This window comes from Triturus cristatus, chromosome 9 (assembly GCF_964204655.1).
Source record: "Triturus cristatus chromosome 9, aTriCri1.1, whole genome shotgun sequence".
Taxonomy (NCBI): domain Eukaryota; kingdom Metazoa; phylum Chordata; class Amphibia; order Caudata; family Salamandridae; genus Triturus; species Triturus cristatus.
Genome location: NC_140592.1, coordinates 74,729,233 through 74,756,586, shown reverse-complemented (window position 1 = coordinate 74,756,586; position 27,354 = coordinate 74,729,233). Strand labels below are relative to the sequence as shown.

General features: G+C 43.2%; 1 protein-coding gene across 6 annotated transcripts in view; it reads left to right on the top strand.

Annotated features, from left to right (window-relative positions):
- GRIP2 (glutamate receptor interacting protein 2) overlaps positions 1 to 27,354 on the top strand; it is a 687,757-nt gene that overhangs the window by 587,897 nt on the left and 72,506 nt on the right. For 5 of the 6 annotated variants that reach the window (XR_014968484.1, XM_085624443.1, XM_085624445.1 and 2 more), the window contains exons 15-17: positions 7,450 to 7,516; positions 16,562 to 16,707; positions 18,360 to 18,504. Coding sequence is in view for 5 of the 6 variants with exons in the window: in XM_085624443.1 (XP_085480569.1) it covers positions 7,450 to 7,516; positions 16,562 to 16,707; positions 18,360 to 18,504 (358 nt within the window). In the remaining variant the exon portion in view is untranslated. The remainder of the gene's footprint in view (positions 1 to 7,449; positions 7,517 to 16,561; positions 16,708 to 18,359; positions 18,505 to 27,354) is intronic. The other variant, XM_085624444.1, reaches the window with a different exon arrangement.

Below are 27,354 nucleotides of genomic sequence, written 5' to 3'. Positions count from 1 at the left end.
AGGGGATGCTGGCGCCAGTCTCTGCACACAAAGGCCTGTTGGGGACCACGGTTCCGCCTCCCTCAGAGAGGCTGTGGTATGACCTCTACTTACAGCGCCATCTTTGAAGGTTGACCCGCCTCCTAATTGTCCCCGCGGGCCACCGTCTGACAGTTTGATGAATGAGCTGCTCCAGAGGCTGGAAATGAACTAGTATGACTGCACCGTGGACTCACCACACATCCATTCTGAGCCGCACTGCATCATTTATTATGCAAGGAATATATTATTTTAAGATAAAGTATGAGCCACGTTTGCTGATGAATTGATTTTTTATTTTTTTATTTTTTTTAACTTGAAATGCAGCATCTCTAACTTCAGAAGGCGTTGAAGACTCTGGTGCAGGATGTTTCTCACACTAAATCCACGTGGGCTGATAAACGCCCGCAATCACTTACTTGCCAAGGTTCATATTGTACTTAAAAAGCTCAGCCTCTTCGTAAGCATATTTACTGTTAACGGAGCTGAGACTCTAAGATGTGTCTGGACTGCCACAGATAAAGCGAGAGTCCAATGAGGCACCCGAGACTGGAACTTGGTGTGAAGTTGTAGTAACCCACAATATCATAGCACTGTACCTTAATAGCTCATTCTTTTCATATTGGATATTTACTACATCACGAAACATTAAATAGATGCTTATAAATCTCAATTTCTCCTGTCCCTCCAACATATTCTAAAAGTATTGAAAAAAACCTTAAGTGTACACTTGTAGACAGTCTCTTTTTCTCTGTCAGTTATTGTTTTGTCACGCTTTTAGCAAAAAGTTGTTTAGGAGACTACTGAGCCCTCGTCAATTTAAAAAAAAAAAAAAAAAAGATAATAGTTTTTGGGCCTCCAAAACCACACTCCTATCCATATCAGTCACAGACAATGAAGGGAACTACTTTGCGAAGATGTACTGTTAGACCTGGCACCTTGGCGTGAGTTTCCCTTCCACTTTTTGCTGATGTGCCTCATGTGTTTTGTTGGTGTTAGCTGCTCAGAGCACTGTGCCACTGCCAATCAGTGCCACAGTGCAAGTGCTCCCTTTTGTAAAATGTCTACATTGATTGGTGTCCATGTTTGGCTTATTTGGTTTACTATCAGCCCCTAGTAAAGTGCACCAGGAGTGCCAGGGCTTGTAAATACAAATGCTGCTGGTGGGCTTGCAGCACTGGTTGTGCCACCCACAGAAGCGGCCTAGTAAAATGTGTCTAAGGTCTGCCACTGCAGAGCCTGCGTGCAGTCTGGTACTGTCGCGCTGACTGCGCAAGTGCCCCCACTTGCCAGTCCCTAAACCTTCCCTTAACTATATTTTAGTCACCCCTCTGGTAAGCCCAAGGGCAGGGTGCATTGTAGACATAAGGTAGGACATGCCCTGATGTGTGTGGCATGTCTTAATAGTGAATTACAGCCATTTTCGTTTTTCACTATTGAAGGCTACCTGCTCTCCATAGGCCAGAATGGGCTGCTGGAATTACTACACGCTGTAATCCCAGTGGACTCCTAGAGCATGGTAGCAAGTCAAGTTTAGTATGCCTGAACTCAGAATAATAAAATACTTCTTTTAGTTAAGTTTATTTTAATATCCTGTGTTTGTAAATACTACTTTTAGAAAGTTAGCATTTACTGACCTGGCCATTTCAGTCCGCCTCTGCTGTGTGTGTGTGAGTTCTGCCTAGTTACAGTGGGGAGCAAGGCTGGGGAATTCCAGGAGACAGGCTGGCTGCCAGGTGGTGGGTAGAGAGATTACACCAGGATGGGTGGGAGGAGTACACCTTGACTCTGAATAGACCTGTGCTCTGCCACCACAATGCCGGCTCCGCTCCCTGTGGAGCGGCTGATGTCTCTGCCCTGCTGCTGAAAGGAAAGAGCAGAGTCACCACAACAGAGTGCTCCAAAACCGGACTGAGCCAGGCCCAGGCCCCCTGGCGACAAAGAACAAAAGAATTGCTGTATAAAAGAAGGAGCCCTGCTCCTAAGAAATCAGATCCTGTTTGCGCCAAGAAGGAACTCTGCCTGAAGAGAAGGACCCGGAAAAGCTGCATGGAGGAGTACTGTCTCTAAACCTGAGAGACTGGCCTGTGGTGGGTGCCTTGCTGCTGAAGGAGAGGAAAAGACTGAAGAAGAAACTTGGATTCAACTTGTGCTTATCAAACAATCTCCAAGGGCTTGCTTGTGAACTTGCCCCCTGAACTGCGCCCCAGGAACAGTGGGCGCTACCTTTCCCCTGGAAGAAGAGAAGCTGCTGGAGGTGATTCTGCAAACGCTGACCCCAGAGAACCTGTGTGCCCCTCATCTGAGCACCGCGACTTCTGCCACCGGGGCTGCTGTGAGCACAGTAAAGGCCTGCCTGGCCCGAGCACAGCAAGCAACTGCCCCCTGAGCCGTAGCTCGCAAAGTAAGGAAGAGACTGACCAGGCTCCAAGCGCCGAGCCTCTGCGACCCCTGGCCATGGAGATCCCTGTAAGGACCCGCGATGCACTGTTCTTCACCTGAGCGAAGCCGACAACACTGCGACGCGCTAGAAATCACCCCCGGCCTGCCCCTCCTTCTTCCGACCTCGTTGTGTGCCTAGGAACATCCTGAAGTGCCCCACAAAGCATCGCCGCCCACTGACCACGAGGTTCGACAACGCGACGTGGGACACTCCTCTGTGGACTCCTGAAGCCTCTACGAACCTCTCCCCCAAAGATCCAGGTACTGTGTGTGAAAGCGCCTCTGTACGAAGCTTCCTGTGCTTTGTACGGGGCCAGCGTCGCGCTACGTGACTCACGCGTGAAGCGTGAGCTCTGGTACGGTTCGTACCAGCTGTGCGAAGCGTCCCGGTGAAGGTACGGCCCGTACCGCATTGAATATATAGAACGTTGCTCACGCGGGGAAGCGTGAGGTTCAGCAAGAGGCGTACCGGACGTGTACGACGTGTACCTATGAGGGTACGGTCCGTACGGCTTCAGTCCAGCATACGTGTGCTCACGCGAGAAGCGTGAGAAACGGCACAACGCGCTCAAAACCCGCTACAAAGCGTACCAAAGGCGCTACGAAGCGCACAGACACCAAAGGAAGCATATTTTTAGTGGAAAAGTGCATTTTAAGAACTGTGGACTCTCTACAAAGCGTTGAAAGTAACTGGAACCCCATTTTGAAGTAAGAACTGTATTTTAACCAGTCTGCTAAAAGAAACCTTTTTTTATAAAGAGTTTATTTTTACACAAAATACAGTCTTGTGTCTCTGTGTGGTGGGTTGGTGGTTATTGTGTGGTACATCTTGAATGCTTAACCTAATGCCCTCTGGAATCTAGCCTGACTGCTCGCGCCACGTTACCTAGAGGGTAAGCAGGGGTTATTTTTAAAGAGGTAATCCTTTGCCCTGACTTAGATGAAAAGGGTCCCTGCTTGTCGCAAGTGCATACCTGCACCAACCAGAGACCCCGGATTCTTACATGTACTATTTGTGAAAGGGCGATAGCCGTCACTCGCAGTAAAGTTAGCCAATGGCTGAGGTGGACTAACTCACTGTGGGCCGCTGTGTTCTGTAGTGGTTGGATGACAAATGTATGATACAACAGGCAAATGGATGAAGAGCGAACTAGAAAGTGCATTTGTGTGTATATGTATGTATTTGTGTATATATATATATCATAATATACTCTTTAAAAGCATTATAGAATACAACTTGAAATTAGGAATAAAATAGTTTAAAAACGTGCTTATTCTCACCACTTAAAATAATCTATTACAATTTATAATTATATATATAGTCACACCAGGGCTTCAATCTCAGGTGCCTCATTGGACTCTCGCTTCATCTGTGGCAGTTCAGACGCACCTTAATCTCAGCTCCTTTAACAGTAAATATGCTTGCGAAGAGACTGATCTTTTTAAGTGCAATATGAACTCTGGCAAGTACGTTATATATACACGTATGTGTTTTATATGTGTGTGTATGTATGTATGTATATATATTATCTACTGGTGGTCGCCAGTAGATAGTTATAGTTAGGACCGTGTTTCCATAGGAAATCTCAAAATTCTATTTTGAATAACTTTGGCGCCGGTTGACGAATCTTCGCGAAATTTTCAAAACTAATGGGGCGCTCCGCTCAGCTCCTACGCTGAAAGTCTCGGGGGGGATTCGTCAAGCGGGGGCCGAGGGAAAAAAGGGGGGTCCCAAAACCATTTTCCCCATGCATTTTCCCACAGGACTTTTAGTCGAAGGTACAGCCCGAACGGCGGAACAGAATTACTTGGAATTTGGCAGAGAGGTCGTCCTCAGGTCAGGGAAGTGCCTTTTGCATATATGGAGTCAATCTGTACCGTATTTCCAGAGAAAATTGCATTTAAAACCACATACATATCTATAGCCGCGCACCGTGCGCGCACGGTGCGCGCACGGTGCGCGAGCGTAATTCTGATTGGTTGTTACATGTCAGTCAATGTTTGGATCAGTCGAAATCAGGAAGTGTCGGCTGCCATTTTGTTTGTTTTCAGTGCGAGAGCGGAAAAGGAAGGTGGCGAACGTGAAAAGGGGGCAGGGTAGAGAGTTCCTGACCCCCTAGCCTTTGTCAGGGGGTCCCTGAAGGACCCCGAAGGCAGAAAAAAACATTTACATTTTTTTTTTTTAAATCGCGGGGGTGCGCGTCTCGTGCGCGCACGGTGAAAAACCATAAAAAAAAAATTCTTAATATGTAGTTTATTGAAAAATAAATATATATATATAAAAAAAAAATACATGCATAACTTAGCATTTAAAAAACCTTACAAATTCACTGAAAAAAACATAGGTTTCACACACGTTATAGTTAGGAATTAGCATTTAAAAAACCTTGCAAATTCACTTAAAAAACCATAGGTTTCACACATGTTCTAGTTGGGTGGATATTTCACTCGTAAAAAAACAATGAAATTCCCCCGTTATAGTTACTTCAGATAACTATAACTCGCGCGACCGCCACTCTATCACAAGGATGATGTCATCAGTGATGCCACTGACCATGTCATGAGTGATGTAATATGTGACGTCATGAGCAGAGGATTGCGGGCGCGCGAGTTATAGTTATCTGAAGTAACTATAACGGGGGAATTTCATTGGTTTTTTAGGTGGATATCCACCTAACTATAACATGTGTGAAACCTATGGTTTTTTAAGTGAATTTGCAAGGTTTTTTAAATGCTAATACCTAACTATAACGTGTGTGAAACCTATGTTTTTTTCAGTGATTTCCTCAAGGAAAAATAATTGCGAGTTGTTTCATATATATATATATATATATATATATATATATATAATCTCAAAACCAAAAGGTCTTGTCCAACGTCAGACCTAAAATTGTACACTCTACAGCACAACAATACCTTTGACAACTACAATGGCGCCCATAAAAGTTAACTGTTATGAAGTCTGTCAGGTAGATCTCTGTCCTCTCTAGACTCACATGACTTACAGACTGGATGTCCTCCCTGCTGTACAGACCACAGAAGGTGATGAACCTTTGGTAACCATCTCAGAACCCACAAGTGTCCTGGAGAGTAAAATATATCATCCAGCTCCTATCATCTGAGCATCTCTCACTCATCCTTCCTTCCTTGCACTGCTAAGTGCTGCGACCCCAGACTCTGTAAGACTCTGGTTGTCCACTCATGACACCAAAATGCTTCCTACATAGACCAACGCAAATACAACACACCTTCAACCAAGCACTCCCCACAATGAAGCATGCTACCCATCCAACAATGTGCTTTAGCACCTCGCATGGGGCATAAAGAGCTATTAAAAATTACCACATGCTGACCTGTGGTCAATTAGTGCATGTTATATGGAGACAAGTCCAATATTATTGTACAGTATTTCATATACTGAGCAGGGTCCTGGAATTGATCACAACACATCCCCTTGTGGGGTCATTGTTATGCTGATTATATTGTGGTATCACCTTTAAAGTACTGTATTTGGTCCATAGCAAAGCCTTCCACTACCCAAAGGAGCAGCTTGTGTGTTATACTCTTAAACTCTAAACTGCACTAATTGGAGCCTCCTAGTGGGACTGTGTTAGTTATCAGGAGGTGGGAAATTCTTTACCCAAGCCCCTGCCCCCTGGAACTGCAAGCCGCCGCCTTTGACGTACTCTGCAGACATGCTCTCTCTTAAAGCAGGGAAAGACGTGGTTGTCTTATAAACAATCCACTAATCATCTCAGTGTAATGTAGTAATTTTCTCGTAGCACCAAGAAACCCCCAGCAGTGCAAAGATGCTATGTCAAGGGAGGTAACTCGGCTTCATTTTGGTATATGGTAGGTCACGTTGTGGGGACATGCTCTAAGAATCTACCTGCGTTGGCTTTACTCAACCCTGTATTCCTTACCTTCAGTTCTGAAACATGCGCTTCTTGCACCGGACCACATAGCCACGCTTCTACACGTTGGTTACATTTCGTCTGGTAAATGGTCTGCTGTTCATCAGTGATTTCTTGCTGGGATGTAATGGTGAGCCCAGCAGGTGCCCTCAGACCTTTGCCCAGACCACCTTATAGATGTGCATAGTTAATTTGTGTCCAGGACTTGCCCATTCTGTGTATTGGGAGGCGATGTGGTCTAACAGCTAGACCGGTCGACCTTGAAGCTTGGCAACCGGGGTTGAGTCTCGGCAGGGACGCTCAACATCCTGTGATTCTGGGCAAATCACTTAATCTCCTCGTGCCCTACCAACAAAATTAATGTGTCTGTTTGTAATGTAATTGGTGCTCATGTAAAGTGCTCTGATACCTTCGGGTCGAGTTTGCGCTATAAAAAAACTCTTTAAAAAAAAAAGTATCCTTACATCCATTGGGCACAGGGTCAAGACGGATTTGCATATGGCTAGGTCCAAACTGGAATGGCATGGTGAGCAAAAAAACGATGGATTTAGGCTCAGATCTCTGTACTGTGGTGAATGTATGACATTGTTCTGCATTCTGTCCATCAATAGTTCTTTTTGTATACATCCATTGGGCCAGCACAGACTGGTATTGCTTATTATCATTTCAGCCAGTTTGGATCTTCGTTCTTCCAGCCAACAGAGTACAGGTCTCACCTCACATGCGAGCGCCATATTACAAAGGCTCATGGGGCCTTGGGCTGAGCAGTGATTTGATAGAAGCCCAAGAATCAGGTCAGAGCCTTTCTCACTGGTGATAATGGCGTACCTGCCTAGGATGAGGGAGGAAGTAGAGATGTTATACTGTAGCTCTGAGCCAGGGAGGAGAGAATGGGGCAGATGAACCCTCTAATTCACTGTCCTACTGATCATCCAGGTGTTGGTGATTAACTTCTTAATATCCATTCCTTATGAATTTGCCGGGGAGGGTATTGGCTCCATATTAGTTTACTCAGCATACAGTTTGAATATGTAAAACATGCCAATTTCAGTTAACAATTCTCCTTTTTTTGCAGCAGCCAGTAGAAAGCCCGGCGACCCGCTGATCATCTCGGACATTAAGAAAGGAAGCGTCGCGCACAGGTGAGTGGAGTATTTCACCTTCTGATGTCCGTAGAGTCCTCTGGTTTCCTCCTCATTAAAGGGGTCATCCAGTAAAGAGACTTTACCCACTTCTGCATCACTGATGATGAGCGCTCTAGAATGTAGCTTTGCTGTAGGACGTCTGCTTGGATATCATTTACCAGATTGCCCCATTAATATCATTTATTTTCCGGGAAGCAGATCATCCCTCCATCAAAGTTGGGCAACCCCCAAACTTCTACTGAGTTTTTCAAGACATTCCCACGCTGCCATTTAGAAGTAAAAACATATAGCTAAAATCCCATAACAAAATTTAAAATGTGTTTTGGCTAGAAGGGGCTCAACCTCATCAAGGAAAGGTTCCAAATTAAAATCTACTTTAAAGTCAAAAAATGCAGAAGCTAAGGAGCCTACTCTCTGTTGCCCAATATAGGAGGATGACTTAACTGCCAATACAAACCCTTAGATACCCCACTAAGATCTGTGGGGGTAGACCAACATAACTGAATTAACAATTGCTTGATATGCCTAACCCATGGAATCTTTAGAGCTCCGGTGACCTCAGAATATCCTCAAACCCTGCAATAAGGGAGAAACTCTGGGTCACCCAAATTCTGCACCAATATAAAAGCGGTCTAAGGCCTTTTTTGCACTAAGCGCTCTCAATCCCAGGCCTAAACGCGGGGGTATAAGCGGGGTACTAAAGGGGAAGGTTAGTCAATGTGCGCATGAAGCAATTTTCTGCTTTCTCCATGAGCTGCAATCCTTGTGGCCCCACAGATCCGCACCATACAATGCGGCCCCCACATCTTGCGTATTCTAGTTTTGGAGAGCTGTAGATATGGAGCGAAATTGAGAACCCCTTTGAGACCTAGAGATTCCACAGGTGTACTGTTCAAGCTTTAGCCTACACTTACTGAATATTTTGTTTGGTCTCCACATATTGTTAAGTGTAACCCCTAAAAAATCAAAGGTTGGCGCTCGCTCCAAACGTACTCAATGGAGTTTAGGAATAGGCCTGGATGTTAAGCAGTGGTTAAAAACAAAATACTTAGTCTTGGTGATGTTGATCTCTAAGCCCCTCCATTTGCAGAAGCACCCAAAGCGAACCAAGTGCTTTGGGAGCCCCATCGTAGATTTGGAAATCAGGAGGGTATCCTACGCAAACAGAAGGGTTGGGATCCTAACATCAGCAAGACCTAGTGCGTCATTCTCGCCATTATCTACATACGCCACCAAACAATAAACAATAGTTAGGTTGGGGCAAGGATGCACCCCTATCGGACTACCCGATTACACAGGGATATCGTCTGTAAGTTTGCCTTGAGACCCACAGCGAACCTGTGCAAAACGTACCAGTGTGTAGCCTAATCAGAACATCCAAGAGATACATGGGGACACCCATGTCCTCAGCACCTTCCAGAGAACATCCCTAGAAACTTGGTCAAAGGCCGATTGGAGGTCAACAAGCATTACATATAGATGATTGCCCCCAAGCACAACATATTTCCAATACAATTACTGGAGTCTGGATACTTTATTGATTGTACTAATGACTTCCCTGAAGCAAGCTTGAAATGGTGTCAAAATGGCTACATCCATAAGCCAATTGCACAACCTAACCAGGAGGACCCTGCTGAATATTTTCTGTAAGGCTTATGGGCCTGTAGTTAGAGGTGAAGTACTTGGAAGCCTTTTAAAAAATATTAATTATCCCTGCCCAGGTAGGTGGCATTAGTGCACCTTTCAAGATGGTGCAAAAGAACTAGACTGAATAAGGGCACCACATTTCCTTTTCAGCCCTGAATAAATCCCCTGAGACTTTGTCCAAACCTTATTTTGGATGATCCAATCCAGGACAGTCCTAACTTCTTAATTTGTAATAAGGATGCTGGCATAATCAAAGATAGAGTTGAAGATGAAATGGCCCAGCGCCCACCGGGCCACAGCTGGTTATGGGACTCTCAAGAACATGAGTGACAGGGGAATAATGCTCAGACAAATGGGAGACCCAGTCTGCTGTAAAATATTATTTTCCAAGGGAGCAGATTTTCCAAACCTCCATTGGCTAAAATGTGCCAAAAGGAGCCTTGGTCACTTTTCTTGACGGCACGAAGCATGGATACCCAGCTATCATAGACCCAGTCTCTCTTCGCCCGAGCTACGGTAGCCATGTATGCCTTCTTGGCTTCTAATATCTTATGACCTTTCCTGTCCCTAAATAGTTTGATTATTTTATCTCTTTCTTTACTAGAATGTATGGTTCCTGTTTGGACTCAAAATCATGCTAAATTGATCCACAGACAGTGCGAACGTTCCTTACCGTATGTATGAAACTGTAGCTCACGCTTCCAGATCCAACCATCATGTCGTGGTATATCAGCATTCTCCGAACACTTAGGTTGCAAGACAGCACCTCACTTATGGTATCAAAGGAGGATCAACCTCCAGTAATAACAGGATTATGAAAATGGAGCATTGTCTTAGAGATAAATCAGTGGTCACCCTACTTTTAGCATTTCTTTGCACGCCTTCCTGATGCAATTTTCAAAATCAGGATGCTGCGTTTTGAGGGGGCTTCTTGTCTCTCGCTGCTATAACAAATGTACGTAGTGCATTATTCGGACGTTCTCTTCCTATATATCAGTTGTAAATGCATTAGTGCATCGATGCTATTCGCACAGTGTCAAGGGGGAGGGATTTTGTGGCCTAAGCGCTTGGTTACAGAAGACCAGCATGGGTTGTTTCCCACTTTTGTTTAGGATTCCTCTCATTTAGGAGAGCACATGAGCATCATACAGGTGGTTCATACATGTAGCACCTACACCTGTTTAGGAGAATTGCAAAGCAATGTTTTTCCCTTTAAATTCCTTGCTATTCTCCTGACTGAGCACTGTTTTCTTATCGTTTATTTGCAACGTCTTCGCTTTGTGGGTCCATTTCAATGGTAAAACATGCAGAATGGGATAAGAACATGTTGACCCTCTGTATCTCAATTTCACCCTCTGCTGCTCATAGAGCCTGAGCAACACAGTCATCCTAAATTAGTGGCAGGTTGTTGTCTCTGCAGGATGGACTAATAGTAACTTGTTTGTAACTTGTTTTTGGTGAGAGAGGAAAAAAAGTGGACAATTTATTTGAGCAGAAATTCAAGGGTGAAAGATAGAGCTCTTGAGTCCAATACTAAAGACCGTTTTCTATGTCAAAATGTTTGTTTTTGTTTTGTTACATTTACCTTCATGGTGGCTTGTGGGTCAATAGCAGGGGTCTCCAACCAGTAGTTCCTGAGCTGCTATTGTAGCTCTCCAGCTACCCCTGAGTAGGTCACCTGTGTGCAGCCCAGCTTATTAAATTAGAAAGCTTTTGCTTGGTTGAATTATTATGCATAATGAAGAATTTAAATTATACAACACTAATATTAGCAGCTCTCAATGCGTTTCATTGAACAAAAGTAGCTCTCAGTACAGAAAAGGTTGGAGACCCCTGCTCTATAGAGAACCTCTCCTCCAAGAGTTCAAATTATTTGAATTCTGTTTATAATTGTGGTTTCACGACTTCTCTTCTTGAGTAAGAGGTGTCATGCCTTTTTATCAGCCAGCCGTGCCAGATTGGTTCATGGCTCTCTGTACCCAACAACAAAAGGATACTCCATTTCTAATGTGGGTTCTCCTCAAAATACAAAATTGGATCATTGGTTACTATTTGGGTTCAAGTGCATCTGAAATTAGTGTTGGTTTTTGCACCCCATGTAAATGCTTAATTTGAGCCGGTGTTAAGCACTGGCACTTCGTTCTCAACATTGCCTCTTATTGCAGTCTACCACCATGCGGCACTGTTTGTATATTTTTGAAGTTAGCACCTTGGCAGAGTCATTAACAATTAAATATACACTAAAAATGAATACTGCATGAACTTCCAGACCATTCTGCCAGGTTGTGGCCTAGAATAATCTAAACTGTTAGACTTGTAAAAGTGTGTTGATTGGTAGTTGTGTTGGCTCTAATATTCGCACTGCTGGCAGGGTTAGTCTGTGGTGCAAGTTATAGTAGAGTCCTGAAAAATATGTTGCACCCGGACACCTACTTTTTATTCTTTCACAAATTAAGCTCTGGCATTCCTTAGATCTCTGGTGTTGTCCGCCTCAAATGTTTTTTGCTCCACAGCCTGTTGCACATATTCAATAATTACATTCAAGAGTGGTGGCCCAACAAGTCCTGGAACCATAGGCATTATCTATAAATGTACAACAGAGATTCCAAGTGGAACAGTATCTGTTAAAAAGAGCACAATCACATCCAGATTTAAAAAATCAACCAGAGAATTATTCAGTGGAGATGTATAGAAGACTAGGTCCACTTATTAATATTGCAAAAGTGTAATATATTCACAATAGTATTTACAGTTAATACATATGTACTTGGTGTTCTGGTGATCACACAGTGAATCCAAAATAGACTGTGCCCAGGATGTATGAGGAAAAACAGCAGCAATGGAATATGTAAATAACTTGCAGTAGGTACACATTTTCGGCTCCAAGTCATGTAGCATCCTAATAAAAATGTGGGTACTAGTCCTTTCCAATTTACTGAATTGTCTATGGCGTTTCGACCCAGATTAATAAAAGAGTCATCATCAGGACAAAGATAGTTTAATTGAGTGAGGGTATGGATCAGTACTTTAAATTGCTAGGGGAGTACAGATTAGGAAATGCAAGGATTTATTGAAAAGACCTGGTTGGACGGGTTGAAAAAAGCCACCTGAAGGCTGCAAGAGTCTGCATGCAGAAGGTGTCTCCATCAGTCGGAGTGTCGCTTCAAATTGAAGGAATAAGGACCTGAGCCCCGGTTGACCATTTATGTATTGTATGAGGGGTCATTTGTTTTGCAAGAGGACTGGATACCATAATTCTGGCAAACATTTCAATCCAGGCGAAAATTACAGGATACTACGAACAAAACTGAGCACTAGAGGAAATGGATGTACTGTAGTGGCAGCCCACCCTTCTCTGAAAGCGGCCTGAAGCCATCCCAGGGAAATGAGACTGACAAAATGGTCAGTTTGGCTTGGTACCGAGGACTTTCTGTTTGAAATGGGGGGCCTAGTGTGAGTTAATCTGCCTATGGTTCAATGCGCCCAAAAAAAAATAGAATTTTAGACGGGTAATACTAAATGACAGGGTTGTTTTTCATCGAGGGGTTCTAAGTGACGTCAAATAGACTATGTGAGCAGAGCTCGAGTTGTCTCTGTCACTCTGAACCCAGAGGTGAAAAACATCCCCGTAATTCACTTCACCCATCTATTGTTTTCTGTTATATATTGCCCCCCAAAAAATCTGCCCCTGCTTTCAACTGCTATGCAGTGGCAGAGGAGTAATGGAAGAGCCAAACATAACTTGGCCTCTGTTATGCATCCCTAGCCCTAAGGTAAAACGTTTTGTTATCAACTGTTTGTACGTCATAGCAGCGAGTTACAAGATTCAGAAACTGAAATACATGATACAGGCTCTCTAGCAGAGAAATATTCACTGAAGGGTTCTGAGTGAAATCAGATAAATGAGAGCGAAGCTTGAGTGTTCGATGTCACTTAGCACTCGAGGAAAAAATATCCCATAATTCACTTTTTACCCATCTATAATTTTATGTATGGCCCCCAAAATCACCTGGCCCTACTTTCAACTGCTACGTAGGAGAAGATGAATAATGGTAAAGCCATACATAACGGGGCCTCTATTATGTATGCCTGTCCAAAAGGTAAAAAAAACAAAAAACTTGCCTGCCATCCTTGACCAACCCCATCACCTTGCTTTCCCGTCCCTTCCCACATTCTATAGAGGTCACAATTCCAGATTGTCTACCAGATCCATTGGCAAAGATTTATTAAGATTGTCCCGCACTTTAGCTCTGGGAGCCTGGAAGCTACTGCAGCTTGATGTATTTATCCATGTTCGGTATATCCAGATCTGATATAAGTGGACAGGTCTCCCAACACGGTCGGATATTATTTTTTAGCGGCAATGCCAGATTTGGGTTTTCAAACACCAGTTTCTCCAAGTCTGGCTCATGTGTTTTGCTAAACTAAGGATATTTTTGGATTGCTTGAGAGAAGCGCATCTGTATGTCCAGGGCTTTTTCTGCTTTTGAGGTCAGAATTTTGGTGCTTTGCCTAGTGACCTCTTAGGAGAATACTGCGTTAATATTTGGCTTGGGTTCAATTCACTCCTTGGCTCTTCTTTGCCAAAGGTGTCCTTTCGTGATCATGAGGCAGAAGCTAACTTTAGTGTTTGTGAAAGCATTAGTCCTTAAGGCCAATTTGAAAATAAAAGCGCAATGAAGATTGTTCTCGGTCTGTGTACTCCCTGGACTTTATTCATCTAATATTTTTGGTACCAAACCCATATTTGTTGTATGTGAAGACAATCAACTTTTAGGTTACATTTAGGTGTTTGCGTTGGCTGCCCACCAATCCAGAACTCTACCACAGGAATTTGCTGTACTGCAGACTATTGTTTGCATGTAATACCTTTTTCTGTGACGGACCAATCGAAAGGGTGTCAAAAACAAACAACGGCGGACCAGAGAGCCCGCACATCATTCAAAATTCCAAATATATAGACCTGTGCACTGCTTATCCGGTACCTGCCGTTGGTCAGTACCACTGTTCAGCACACTTGAAATGACAACAAATGGAAAGGTGCACCTTTTTATATCCTTATAAAAACAACCAATCAAACTATCCAGCCGACGCATTTCATTCAAATAGCTTATTGAACTTCATCGGGGATCATGCGTGTGTCCTTCATTGACCTCACTCCATATTATAGAGGAATCCTTATGAATTAATTCCATAGATGTTTGGGATATATGATTTAAGTCTTTCTTACATCAACTGTTACGACTCCACATACGTTTTGTGGTCGTGTCCAAAATAGAAAAGACCCGGAGAGAACTCGCTGACAGATACCTTGATACATATCCCTTCGCACCATAGTGTAGTTGAGTTAGAGCGTGTCTCTGCTTCCGCGGGAACTTGCAAACTTGATCACCCCCAAGAAGTGAACCTAGGAAACCAGAGCGACTGTCCTGAAGGGTACCTGAGGATAAAAGAACCGGATCACTTCCATCTGAGAGGTTATTCGGAAATTCTTTGTCTGGCTTTTAATCAAAAGTGAAAGATCTAATGTACATTCTGGTTTCTTCAACAGGGAGTTCCCCTCCATACAATCGTTTTACTTTTCATCCCCTTCCTTCTTAAATCTTCTCCTTTATCTTCAGCTGTCTCCTTTCTTACATCTTCTCCTTCTTCTTCAAAGTGTTTTTTGTAGGGCTTACTTGTCAGTTTCTCCTGTTTGGTCTGGCACTTTCAATGCTACAGCTTTTGCCACATTACACATTGGATCATGCATAAATTCTTAGTTTTGTTTTTGCCAATGTGTGTATTTTTAAACATTGAAATACTGATGCTCCAGACTCCCCAAACATCTTCTCCCTAATGAGTGCTTTTAACATAAATTACCAATAGTTTCTAAGTGCGTAATTTGTAAAAGAAGTAGTGCTGGGGCCCAAAGTTTTCCTCATAAGCCTGCAGCTGGCGCTATCAAAGGTTGAAGTGCCGAGTACCACCGCTGCAGAGTCTTGATTCCACCTCAAGCTTCTTTCATTCACCACCAGACGCTCCCTATCCCTTTCAGTTCATTCTTTCAGATTGCTTATTTTGTCCCTGCTGTCACTGTTTTTCAGTCTTTCTCCTCCTCCTCCCCTTTGTCTTTTTAAATTCTTTGTTCTGGGCCAAAGTCTGATGGGGAAAGAAGTGCTGGTCCCAAAAGACAAGTTCTGGTTGGTCCCACATACAACCACGGTCTCTAATTAAACATGGTTCTAAAGCGATCAAGGGTGAAATTTGCCAGCTAGGGTGCCCTCCATACACTTAAAAAACATTTGTTAAGCATTTCGCAGTAATTATTGCTACAATTAGGAAGCGCCCTAATGTCCCACTTCACTCTATGGGAGCTCTAATTGAGAATCTTGTAGAGGCTTGTGCAATCAGTGTAAATGGCAGGCACACCATTTAGGACTAGCTAGGTGCTGTGTGTTGGAGTTTGCCCCACCCCCGTGCCAGGTTTGTAGCCCCTGTTATTAGCCAGTCTGACCACTGATTATGCCCCTGATGTTTTGCCGGCTTTAGTAGCCTGAACAGAGTTTGTCCCAATTTGCGTGTAGATGCCAGAGGTAGTAGGAATTACTCTTGCATCCCTTGGCCCCCAGTGATATCATAAGGTGGACCACATATCTACCCGCGAGTCCTCCTATTTCTTGCTGGTGCGGGAGATGGATTTAAATACTGGAAACTACAGAAACTAAATGTGGCGCATAGAACTCTGGTTACTTTTGGTTCCTGCTGGTTTTTTCATGGATCTCGAGAACGGGGATTAAAAACAAAACAGTGCCCTGGGCATCTGCAGGAAGTCTCTAGCACCCCGCCCACTCGCTCCAATGCTAGACCGCTAACTGCCTTAACCACGCATGTGCTTGGTTACGACATATGCCCGGCAAAGCATATACGTGGTTAAGGCAAGCATTGTTCCAATTCCGTTGTAATGGCATGCGTGGTTTAGCCCGCGTTGTTATTGCCATTTCCCTTTTCTGACATCTTCAGCAATGTAGTGCTCATGTAGTTATTTAGCACAGATCAGGTGGCATTGGCAAGCTTGAAGTTACATCATTATGCAAAGATTTGATTACCCCCCCCCCCCCCCGATACGCCTAAAGATTCCTGTTCGCATAAGGATCCATATAAAACATTTCTTAAAACTGCATGGCTTAGGTTGCTTCACTTGTTCCGTGTTGTATTTCCAGGTAGTTCTGCATGAACAGATAGTGACCCTGGATGGATGACGCGTCTTGGTCTACTGGGAGATGAGTTTGAATGCTATCGACCGAGTCTTGGCTGATGAGTCTTTGTATACTGGGAGACGAGCCTGAATACTATTGACCGAGTTGTCAGAATCTCTCGCCTTCTTACAGGATGTAAATGCTCTTTTCCCCACAGAACTGGCACTTTGGAGCCCGGGGACAAGCTGTTGGCCATTGATAATATCCGACTTGACAACTGCTCGATGGAAGACGCTGTGCAGATTCTCCGGCAGTGCGAAGACCTGGTGAAGCTGAAGATCAGGAAGGATGAAGATAACTCGGGTAGGACCTTCGAGCACCGTCTGATCCACCTCGTGTCAGCACGTGGCACCTCAGCAAATAAAGGCTCTGGAGCATGCGCTGGCTGATTCAGATAGGGAAGTGTGTTTTTCTGTTAAATACTTGGCAATGCACTGCGCAGAGTTTAGGTTCTTGTATTAAAGACAATGTTGTGTACAGCAAGGATATCCCTTCCACAGTATTTACCGCACATTCAATACAGCTTATTTCGTTTGCAGATACAGTTCAATAGATATTTGTTAATTTCGGAATCTTGGTTTCATCCACTTTTTCTTGCACTATAGCGACTCCTTTCTTCTGGGATATATTTTTTTCTTCTTTCCAATTTTTCTCTTTGATGTTTTCCCTCTTGTCCTCCTAAATATTAATCTCTCGGTATTCAATTTAATGCCATACTTCTGTACCATATTAATTTAATCTGAAGAACAATGTTAGAAATGCTTTAGCAATTCAATAAAAATAAATTCACTCCTGCTTATGGTACCCACCCTCTTTTGGCCCCCACCCCGTGCGTTCTGCCCCCCGTCTTCTCGGCACCTACTTTTGGCTTGCAACATGTGGTGCTCTTTTCTTCCCCACTACCCTCCCTCTTTAGCTAATCACCCTGCTTTTTAAGCAGGAACACTTTACATTATGGGGCTTGTTGTTTTGCTGATCCTATTATAAATATGAACTTGGATCTGCCTACTTAGTGTGGTTGGCTGAAATATTACTTATTGTATGTATATAACACACACATTGGTGGTGCGGGTGTCCTTGGAACACAAATTGCTCAATCAACTCTTTAAGCAAACTGTGTTTCCAGAGTTCTAAGGCTGGCCTGGCTAGGTCAGGTCCAAATAGTTTGAACTGTTCTTATTTTATCCATCTTGTGCTTGAAAGAAACAAAAACCCTTGTTTATATCCTAACAATGCGTACATGTGTGAACTCCAATCCTACTGGTAAAATGGGATGAACATGTTGTTAAAATTGTAAAGGGAATAAGATGACACCTTCTTGGAGCTATGAGGCTCTAACCAGCCCTTTCTCAAATAGATTTACACCATGTGAGTCCTGGCAAAACACTACTCAGCCTCCCTGATACTACTAACCAGAAAGTTCTTTAAACTGCTTGTGCCTCTTAGTGGTGTTGTGTATTAACAAAGACTTTTACAAAGTGTGAGAAAGAGTTGCACATGAGGACACTCCCAAGTTATAGGTTATGTAATGAATCACAAGAATAGAGGAGTGTTTGACAGTACTCCAACATGGCGGCATGACCGTGGTCTTGAAGGTTTGAAAAGGACTGTCCTGGGAGTCCCTTAAGCTTGAAATGAACATCCACCAATCCTAATAAAGATAGAAAAAGGATCTCCAGTCCCAATGAATGTAGAAAGATCCTAATGCATTCCCTTTCTTCAGGCATATCAATATCTGAGTGATATTAGAAAGTAGTAAGTCTCAAAGTCATTGGTTAGGAAGTATGTTTAATGTAAATATTGCCAGAATCAATCCTGAATATTTGATCATAACCTGGACTGAAAAATGTAACATCCCATTGAAGATCTGATAAGATCATATATGCATCCCTACTGTACTTGAGTCTGTTCCTCCTTTGTGTTTTTCTGAAGATGTCTCTCGTTTCCTTCATCAGATGAACAAGAGATCACCGGCGCAATTATCTACACGGTAGAGCTGAAGCGCTACGGTGGCCCATTGGGGATTACCATCTCTGGCACAGAGGAGCCATTTGATCCCATAGTCATTTCAGGATTGACTAAGAGAGGGCTGGCCGAGCGGTGAGTGTGGGTGACTTCTAAGTTTCCTCATGAAGAGAAGAGAGGAAAAAAGATGTCTTTATTTCAATATTCTTTGAAATGCTGGATGACCAGAAATTTGCTCTGTTCTTGTATCCTACACCAATTATTTCATTTCTTCAATGTTCTTGTTTAGAAAACTCCATGTACTGTTTTGTTTGTCACTTAACGTTGTGTCTTAAATTCACTGGTGAGAAACATTGGGAGTTTTTATTCGGACCCTTGCTCAAAAAGTTATACTTAGGAGTGTAAACATGGTTTATTCAATGCTTAATCATTCAGGTACTCAACATGTATACAATACACTGCTGTACCTGCAAGTATTAATGGTTGGCTAATTGCTTTATCAAAAGAAAATTATGGGGGTTGGGGTTATCCCTTTGCTTAAGTTAAGTGTTCCATGCACCTGTAAAACAGTAAACTGATTTTCCAGGGAGTGTCATGTGCTAGCCATTGTGAAAATACAATCACTTTTTTGAATGCTGAAGTAGTTTTTTTTTTTCTTTTAAAGCTTTTTTTTAATCTTATTTAAATTTGTATTATTTGCAGTATATCTACAATAAACTGTAAACCACTCCATGAGCCTAGATGAAATTTAAACCTTAATTTCAAGGGTGTAAAATAAATTGTTATATTGACTTGCCTTAGCAAGGTGAAATAACTAGCAATAGTCTGCTCGTCAAGTAGTACAAATAATATCTGAATAAATGTTACCCGAGTTTATCTGGATAATCCTACAATGCAACGCTATTCCATCACAAACTCCTAAAGGGCGAATAACTGGTAGATTACTCACACGATATCTGCTTCAACTCTGCTCCAATTTAGGATAGGGTTGATGGCGCACCTCTTTAAAGAACCCTGCATCACAGTGCCACAAAGCATGATCAGTTCAGCTCCCTCTCCTAGCATCCCCTGACTGCATGCTTGTATTTGACCTTGTTCAGCGCTCCGCCTTCTTATGGCTGGGGTCATGCTATAGAAATATCACATGCACACTTAGTCCAAGCATTCCCTGTTAAAGATTGTGGAAAATAATAAATATTAACATTAGAAAATACAAGAATTCTGCTTGAATTCTAACAGCCAGTAATGGTTGCAATCTGTTCATACATAGTTTACTGGACACAAATATTAAATTGAACACACCGAAGAGTAACAGCCCCAGCGCTGCACAAACTAAAATTCCGTTATCTACCAGCGGTAATAAGACCTAGTTAACATATTGCAAATATGTAGCCCTATTTCAGCTATTCTGTATTCTGGTCCAGTTGTTTTGGTTGTGTTGTTGTGCTGCCTATAATGAAGGCATTGATTTGTTTGGCATTATCTTCTTGCAGGTGACCGCAGTATTGCATTGCATTGCATTTGGTGGCTTGCTCTGCCTTTTTGCTTGTCAGGATCATTTTGCTTGTAGTGGTAGTTGTGCTTGGTGGCAGTAGTATCCCTTTGCTTGTGGTGGTTGTTTTTGTGGTTGTGCTTGGTGGCAGTAGTACCGTTTCACTTGTGGTTGTTGGTGGTAGTATCTTTTTCGTGGTCATTGGTGGATATCTCATCTTGTTTGTGGTAGTACAGTAGTCTTGCTAGTGGTGTTTGTGTGTTGGAATTATCTTATGGTCGTTGGTGTTGTCATCTTGTTTGTGTAGGAGGTATTGTCTTGCTTACTTGTTTCTGTTGTAGTTTGACTATTACCATGAAAACTACTCTGAGACTGTAATCCTTGGAGGTGCTGTCCATCAGCCTCTAACCTAAGATTTCAGTAGATTTGCATGCTGTTTTACTAGTTCAGTCATGAGTACGAAACTCATGCATTTAATCACCAAGTAACACTATTGTAATTCTGTATAGGAAAGGACAGCAGTCTATCTGAAGATAGCACCAGTTATTAAAGCTATAGATGACGAATGGGAGAATACAACTCCATGACAATTTACTAGCTAGGGAACTTTGCCGTTTTAGTCTTTCTCAAATCCATGGCGCTATGACCAAGTAGTGCTGTATCTAACAAACGTACATCTATGAATAGAACATCTCAAGTGTTTCACTAAAAAAAACAATATTTGCTTTAAGAGGCCAAATCTCCTGGAATATTCTTCCTAGAAATCAGAGTAACAGCTAACCGTATCCCCTCAGATGAGCATTATGGCTTATCTTTCTACTTTCGGAAAATGAACTTATATGATCTCCTTTTACCCACTCAATTGTCAGTTGCTAAGATTATTTGGAGACCAATGGCCTTATTTCTGCCTTGGCTGAAAGTCTGCTGTCCTGCGAGGAGGGTGGAAGCCATGGCCTGTTCCAATCTGATGGAGTGTGCCCCACTGTATTTAGATCTCCCTTGTTGCCTGGAGAGGATCTCTCTGCTATGATGGGAACTGCCACCGTGACATTTCCCATCACAATAGAAAAGTTTGCTAGCGGGGCGCTTTCTTTAGAGCATTTGCTTAGCAAACGTTTTTGGTCATGGCCCGACATGCAGGGAGCTCCTTTCTGTGTGAAAGTAATTTTACGTTTTCCCCAGAAGTTTCCTCCGTGCCTCATGTGGTAGAATCGGGCAGGGAAATTGAGTGACTGTTGTCCCTGCCCTCAATAGGGTAGGAATCAGTGCTTAATTTGGGCCGGAGCTTTACGGTGCTGAGCACCAGCACTTAATTGGTTTCCGGTGCTCGGCACGTAATTGTCAAGACCACACTTAGGGAAGTCTGCCACAAGGTGGCGCTGCTCTTGTAATTTAGAGATTAGCAGTATAACGGTGTTTAGGAAAACAATATACATTAAAAAATTACTAATACCTGCCTCCCCAGCCATTCCTGTAGCTTTGGAGACCTGGAATAATCGGAACTTTCGCATTCACATGCGAGAGAGATGGTCAGTAGTTTTTGCAGAGATGGCAGGGGCGATGGGTGGTGCAAGCTGCAGTGTCCTCCTGGTCAGAGCCCTGGCACTTCATAATTTACAAATCAAGAACTGGGTAGGATGATGGTCCCAGTGACCCACTCTGGTTCTGTAGTGAGCAGACCAGTTGGTAAGGGGTAAACACCGACAAAGCCAGGAGAAGCTCCACCAACAGTAAACCACAGTTTGCCTGACTCTGGCAACACCGTAGGTTTATATTGGGGCATGAGGACCACCATTTTACGATGCACTCCTCCCTCTGCCCAACGCTAATGTCCCATTGCCCATGGTCAAAGTTGTGTGCTAGCCTTAAACATTGAGGGAATTATCAGCCTTAACCTTCTCCCATCTCCACTTCTGCCCTGCAAGCCATTGTCTTAGTGTCGCATTAATGTCTTCCGAACTGTCAATTTCTCCTTTCTTGGAGGACGCTTGGTGTGGGCATGGGGTACTGTGAAGAATGGATTGTATGCTGAAAAGATCAAAACACCAAAACTTTGAATAAAAGTTCAGTGTACACCCACCGTTGAGGTAATTAAGTTGTAACATCCATTTGTGTTAATGTAGATGTCTTAAATTCCTTAAGAAAAACAAAAAACTTACCCTCATTTATGCAAATATACACCGCTGATTATTGAATTTCACCTAAATCTCCCATAAAATTGCTTATTTTGTCCAATTAGATGAGCCATTTATGTTAAGATAATAGCATATCATGCCTTCCTCTGCAGTGTACACACATACACCACCCCCCCGTCCCTCATGTGCACTAATTCATGAAAAGTTGCAAACCGTAGTCTTTAGTAGAGGTGGGCGAGCCACTGAAAACTCATGCCTGGCTCTCCGTTAGCTCGTAGTCCTGTTGGAACCTCAAGCCCATAACGAGCCGTGCTTTCATGTGGCCTCTACCCAGGATGTGAGCTGCGGGCTATTGAACTCTGGAACCAGGTTCGAGTTGGCGTTGGCTCAACATTGTGGTTCTAGCCAAATCACTTAATCGCACCATAGTTATAAACCGTGATTATGACCTTGTGTAATGTAACTAGTGCTAATGTAAATCACCTCAATATCTCCAGGTCCAGCTTGGGCTAGATTTTAAAAACTGTAGTAGAATGCCCTAAGAGGTAAAAACAAAGCCTTAGCATAAGGAAAGACAAATAGAGACCCATTTACTGGCTGATTTGTTGAGTGAAACCGGAAAGCCTGGATAAATCATGGCTTCTCTGCTTGAATTTTCATCTTCGTTAAATATTTTATTCCTCCAAAAAATTTTCTTCATTATCGCGGAAGAAAGTACTTTCGAATATGTGAGTTCATACTACAAGTTGTACAAAAATATCAGCACTTTTCAATGCAGTGCAATAATGTGCCTTATTAATTTCAAAAGTTCTATATGTAAAGAACTACACTTTTATGATCTTTGAGGAGACATTCTCATATTTTGCGTGATGTGTTGTATAATATACATATGTTATGTTCATTGTAGCTTATATAGCGCATAATCACCTGCAGGTCTCTTAGCGCTTGTAGAGAAAGCTCAGGTAGCTTCTACCATCCCAGAAAGCACCAAACAATGTATTAGCCTATAGCCGGGCTTCCATAAACAAATAAGTCTTAAGACACTTCCTGAAGGGGAGGAGGACGGGTTTCTTACGAAGGTTCTCTGGTAATTCATTCCAGATTAGGGAAATTAAGACAGAGAAAGCTCTGTCACCTGTCGATGCCAAAAGGCCCACCGTGGATGATCGCAGTGTGCGTCCTGCAGCATATTTCATCAGGTGCTCCTTGATATAGCCAGGCGCCTGACCAAAGATGGCTTTATGGGCAATGCATAGGCCCTTAAACTTGGCCCTCTGTTTGACCGGGAGCCAATGCAGCTTAAGCAGCCAAGGGGTGACATGAGCCCTTGTGGGGAGCCTAAAAATCAGCCTAGCTGCATTTTTCATGATCACCTGCAGTTTGCTGATTAGTTTCTCAGGAAGGCCGATACAAAGGGCACATAACACATTTTCAGAGCTCCGATCCTGCACGGGCGCTAAGATCATAGTCAAACCCTTGGCCTCATCTCGGTCTTTGATCTCCCTGTTAATTTGTGGGATCACCCACCTTTAACCTTTAGTGCTAACACGAGAGAGATGGACAAAATCATGTAGTTGCTGAATTGCATATCTGTAACTGGGATGCCTTGGCTCAAACGCCAGATTTCCCTTTTAATCCACTTTTGTGATCCTAGGCAAATTATTTTCTCCTTCTGTCCTGTTTCTTGACCACTAATTGAGAGCACCTCCAACTAATTCAATTCTGGACCTGCCTTGTACAAAAACTTCATCTGTATACCAATAATTGGAACACTGGAATCTTGTGTGCTCCATTGAAGACAATGGATGCTCGGGCTTCTAATGGCCGGTAGAATCCCGGAGCATCAACATTCCAATGTTTGTTCACAGCCGTTGCAGTGAACAAAGGCCTCACGGGGCCCAAGGGGATATCAACCCCCTCAGTGTCTGTGAGGACTTTGTTTTACAAATGAGAACATTCTGCCCTCTAGGGGTGGAATGTTCTAATAGCCTTAGAGCCCTCCGTAGCGGGCCCTACCGGCCATTAAAGGCCTGCTCCCTTGTTAAAGGCCCGAGCCGAAAACGTTGAAGCGGACATTTAATGGCCAGTAGAGCCCACTATGACAGGCTCTAAGACTATATTAGAACATTGGAACGTTGGCAGCTCCATTGAAGACAATGGAGCGCTCCGGGCTAATACTGGCCGGTATAAGCCCGGAGCACCAACATTCCAATGTGTCTTTGTTCACAGCTCTGGCTGTGAACAAAGACTTCAGGGAGCCTGAGGGGATTTCAATCCCCTCGTGCTCCCTGAAGGGCTTTGTTTTAGTAGAACATTCTGCCCTCTAGTGGCAGAATGTTCTAATAGCCTTATAGCCCTTCGTAGCAGGGCTATACCGCTGTTAATGGCCCGCTGCTGTTGTTAAAGTCCCTCGCCTTCGGCTCGGGCCTTTAACGCTGCAGCGGGCCATTAACAGCCGGTATAGCCCGCTACGGCGGGCTATAAGGCTATAGTAGACAATAATGGTACTTCACGTCTAATAATATTGTTCACATGCACATGTTTAGAAACTTTCTGTAAATGTTTATCAACACAGTGTTATAATCTAATGTACTTGAAACAATGATTGTAAGGTATTTATAATGCTATTTCATGATTTATATACCAAATCATTCGATGGGTGCCCATGTGCTTTTGACTCTTGGAGCCCAGCCAGATTTTTGGCTGGTTTGGCCACCTCTATATGTTCTCTCTCACACCACTTATCAAAATCTTCTCTTTTTCTGTGCCCCGCGTTTTTAATTCTACGTTACATTGCACATGGCAACATGCTGCACACCTATATTTTTTGTCTTGCCTGCCAGACAGCACAGTCTGATTGCAAAAGACATACAGGGACTTGGAGCCCACCCGCTGCCTTCCATTGGTTCGCTTTACTGTCACTCTCACTTGGGTGCTTATTTAATTGGCTTTTTTGTTCATCTTGATTGTTCCTTCCATGGTGCACAGCCGCTTTACCATCTCTCAGACTGGCTGGCGTCTGTGCTTCCTCTGCTCGCTTTTAGGAATACACGGTTTCCTTTTTGTTTAAGCATTTCATGAAACTGCATGTCTTTTCCAGCTGTCTTCCTTGTGTACTTATCTGCCCGTTGCTTCTTTTCTCCACCTGCCCTTGTTGCTCTCTCCCTGCGTGCTTCTACTCCCTCATGCTCTTTCACTTGTGTTCTCTCATTGTTGCTATCCCCATGCTCCAATTATGTTTCTCCACCACTTAACAAGTTGTTTCACTCCCCCACCCAAACCTGTTCCGCTGCCCACTTATTCATTCTTTTTTTTTTTGCGCTACTTCTTTTTCTATTTCCCTTTTAATCTCAGATCAATAAATAAAAATAAGTGACCTTTTGTAGGAGACTTCCTGTGTGTGCAACGCATGACTCTGCCTACAAAATGATGTGGCAGTGCATCATCTCTTCCTTGGAGCCATAATGTACAGCATGGCTACAAACACATTAGCAAAGCCATTGCCTTATGGGCAAGGTGTATTGACTTGGTCAGTACACTTTTTTTTTTCTTTTTTGTTTTTTTCCTCTCTTCCCTTTGTCACCCGTATATTTTCTGTCATTAATTCCCTTTCACAGCTAGAACCTACCCCTAGCTTGTGGATATGCAGTCCTCTCTGCTTTACTTCTACCTTGCCAGGACCCTGTGCTTTCATGCCCCTCCCATCCTTCTATTTTGTGACGGAGATCTGGTAAAACTGTCACGCTTCATCTTTGTGTTGTATGGTTCGGATTATTCCGATATTCTAAACCTTTGTACTTTTTTTTTTTGATCGATCAACTTTCTTTGTTTTACTTTTTTGTGACCATTTTTTCATGATTTTTCTTTCAACTCTACTACAAGCTGAAAAATACCTTCAGTAGCTTACAAGTACTACCCCTGCTGGAGAGGGTTACAGCAAGGAAAGCATTTTGGTACCACTACATTTGGTTCCAGGTGAAAAAAAAAGGGCTCAGCGCAGGATCTTGTTGGAAACTTGACTCCAGATCGAGCAGAGCTTTCATATAGCTGCTACCCTCTACCTTTCCTCTACCCAGGATGTGGCGTCATAGCCAGAGCTGCAGGCTTTTCAACCAGGGAACCAGGTTCGAGTCTCTGCTTAGACTCCGAATTCTGTGCTTCTGGACAAATCACTCCATATTTCCCCGTGCCTATAAAAAAACGAGCATTTGCAATGCAATAGTCCCGCATTGCTGACAATTTTAGGTATTGGCGTTGTAGATAATAATGCAATGCCAATAGCTCATACTTTGTCATGTGAGACCTAGTGCATTGCAAATGCTTGCGTAGTGAACCAGGAAGCAGCATTGTATGTCTCAGTGCAGTACCACAAGCTGCTCCTAGAGGTTCCTAGTGAGCATCATAAACTTTTGGTCACATATGGTTCTGCACCCTGTAGAAGATAGGGTAAATACGCCCTACCCATAATGCATTGCATGCAAGACAGTACCATGAGTACATTCAAATAGCTATTTCCAGATATACAATTAGTAGCTTTGCAATGTGACAAAATAATTATTATATTATTTCCGGATTAGGTTGTACTCTTTGTGGAGCTGATGAAGGGAAATTTATAGAAGGTCTCAGATAAATGTGAGATGTTCTAGTGAATGAAGTAACCACTGCCAGCCAAGCTTAGGACCAAGTGTGTGTTCTGCCTGAAGCCTTTCAAGAAAATAGTGCCTTGAGGCTGTAATTAAAACCTAGGGCGTAACTACACATGTAACAGGGGGTGTCCTCACCAAGTGCGTGTCCTACCTGAAGCCTTTCAAGAAAATAGTGCCTTGAGGCTGTGATTAAAACCTAGGGCATAACCACACATGTAACAGGGGTTGTCCTAATGGGAGGTTACAAGAAGAGAGAAGGCGGTACTAAGGAGGGACTACTAAGCCTAATGACCAATGAAAAGCCACCATTTAAAAGGAGCAGGAGCCAATTCAAAAGACGGGGGGAGCTTTAGGTCCATATCCTGAATGCACCATGTCTCGAAGAGACAGCACAAGCACTGCCTAGGCGAGACCTAATAATGTCACCTTGTAACTAACTGGTGATCAGTATACCACTCCAAAACCTTCTGGTCGAATTTGTGCTATATAAACACTGCAGAAAATGCACAAAAAGGTAAAAACAAAGCTAAAGTAAAAATGGAAACTCAGTGAGCCCGTTTTGTGGCTCATTAGTGCAAACCGGAACCAGAAACGTCATCCTTGCTTAAATTGTTTTCTCAGACTTCTGAACACTTGTAATGATTTCCACGATTTTAGCGCATTAGTTACTTCGATTTGAAGTCTTGGCAGGAAAAAAGGGGTGTCCCTGGTG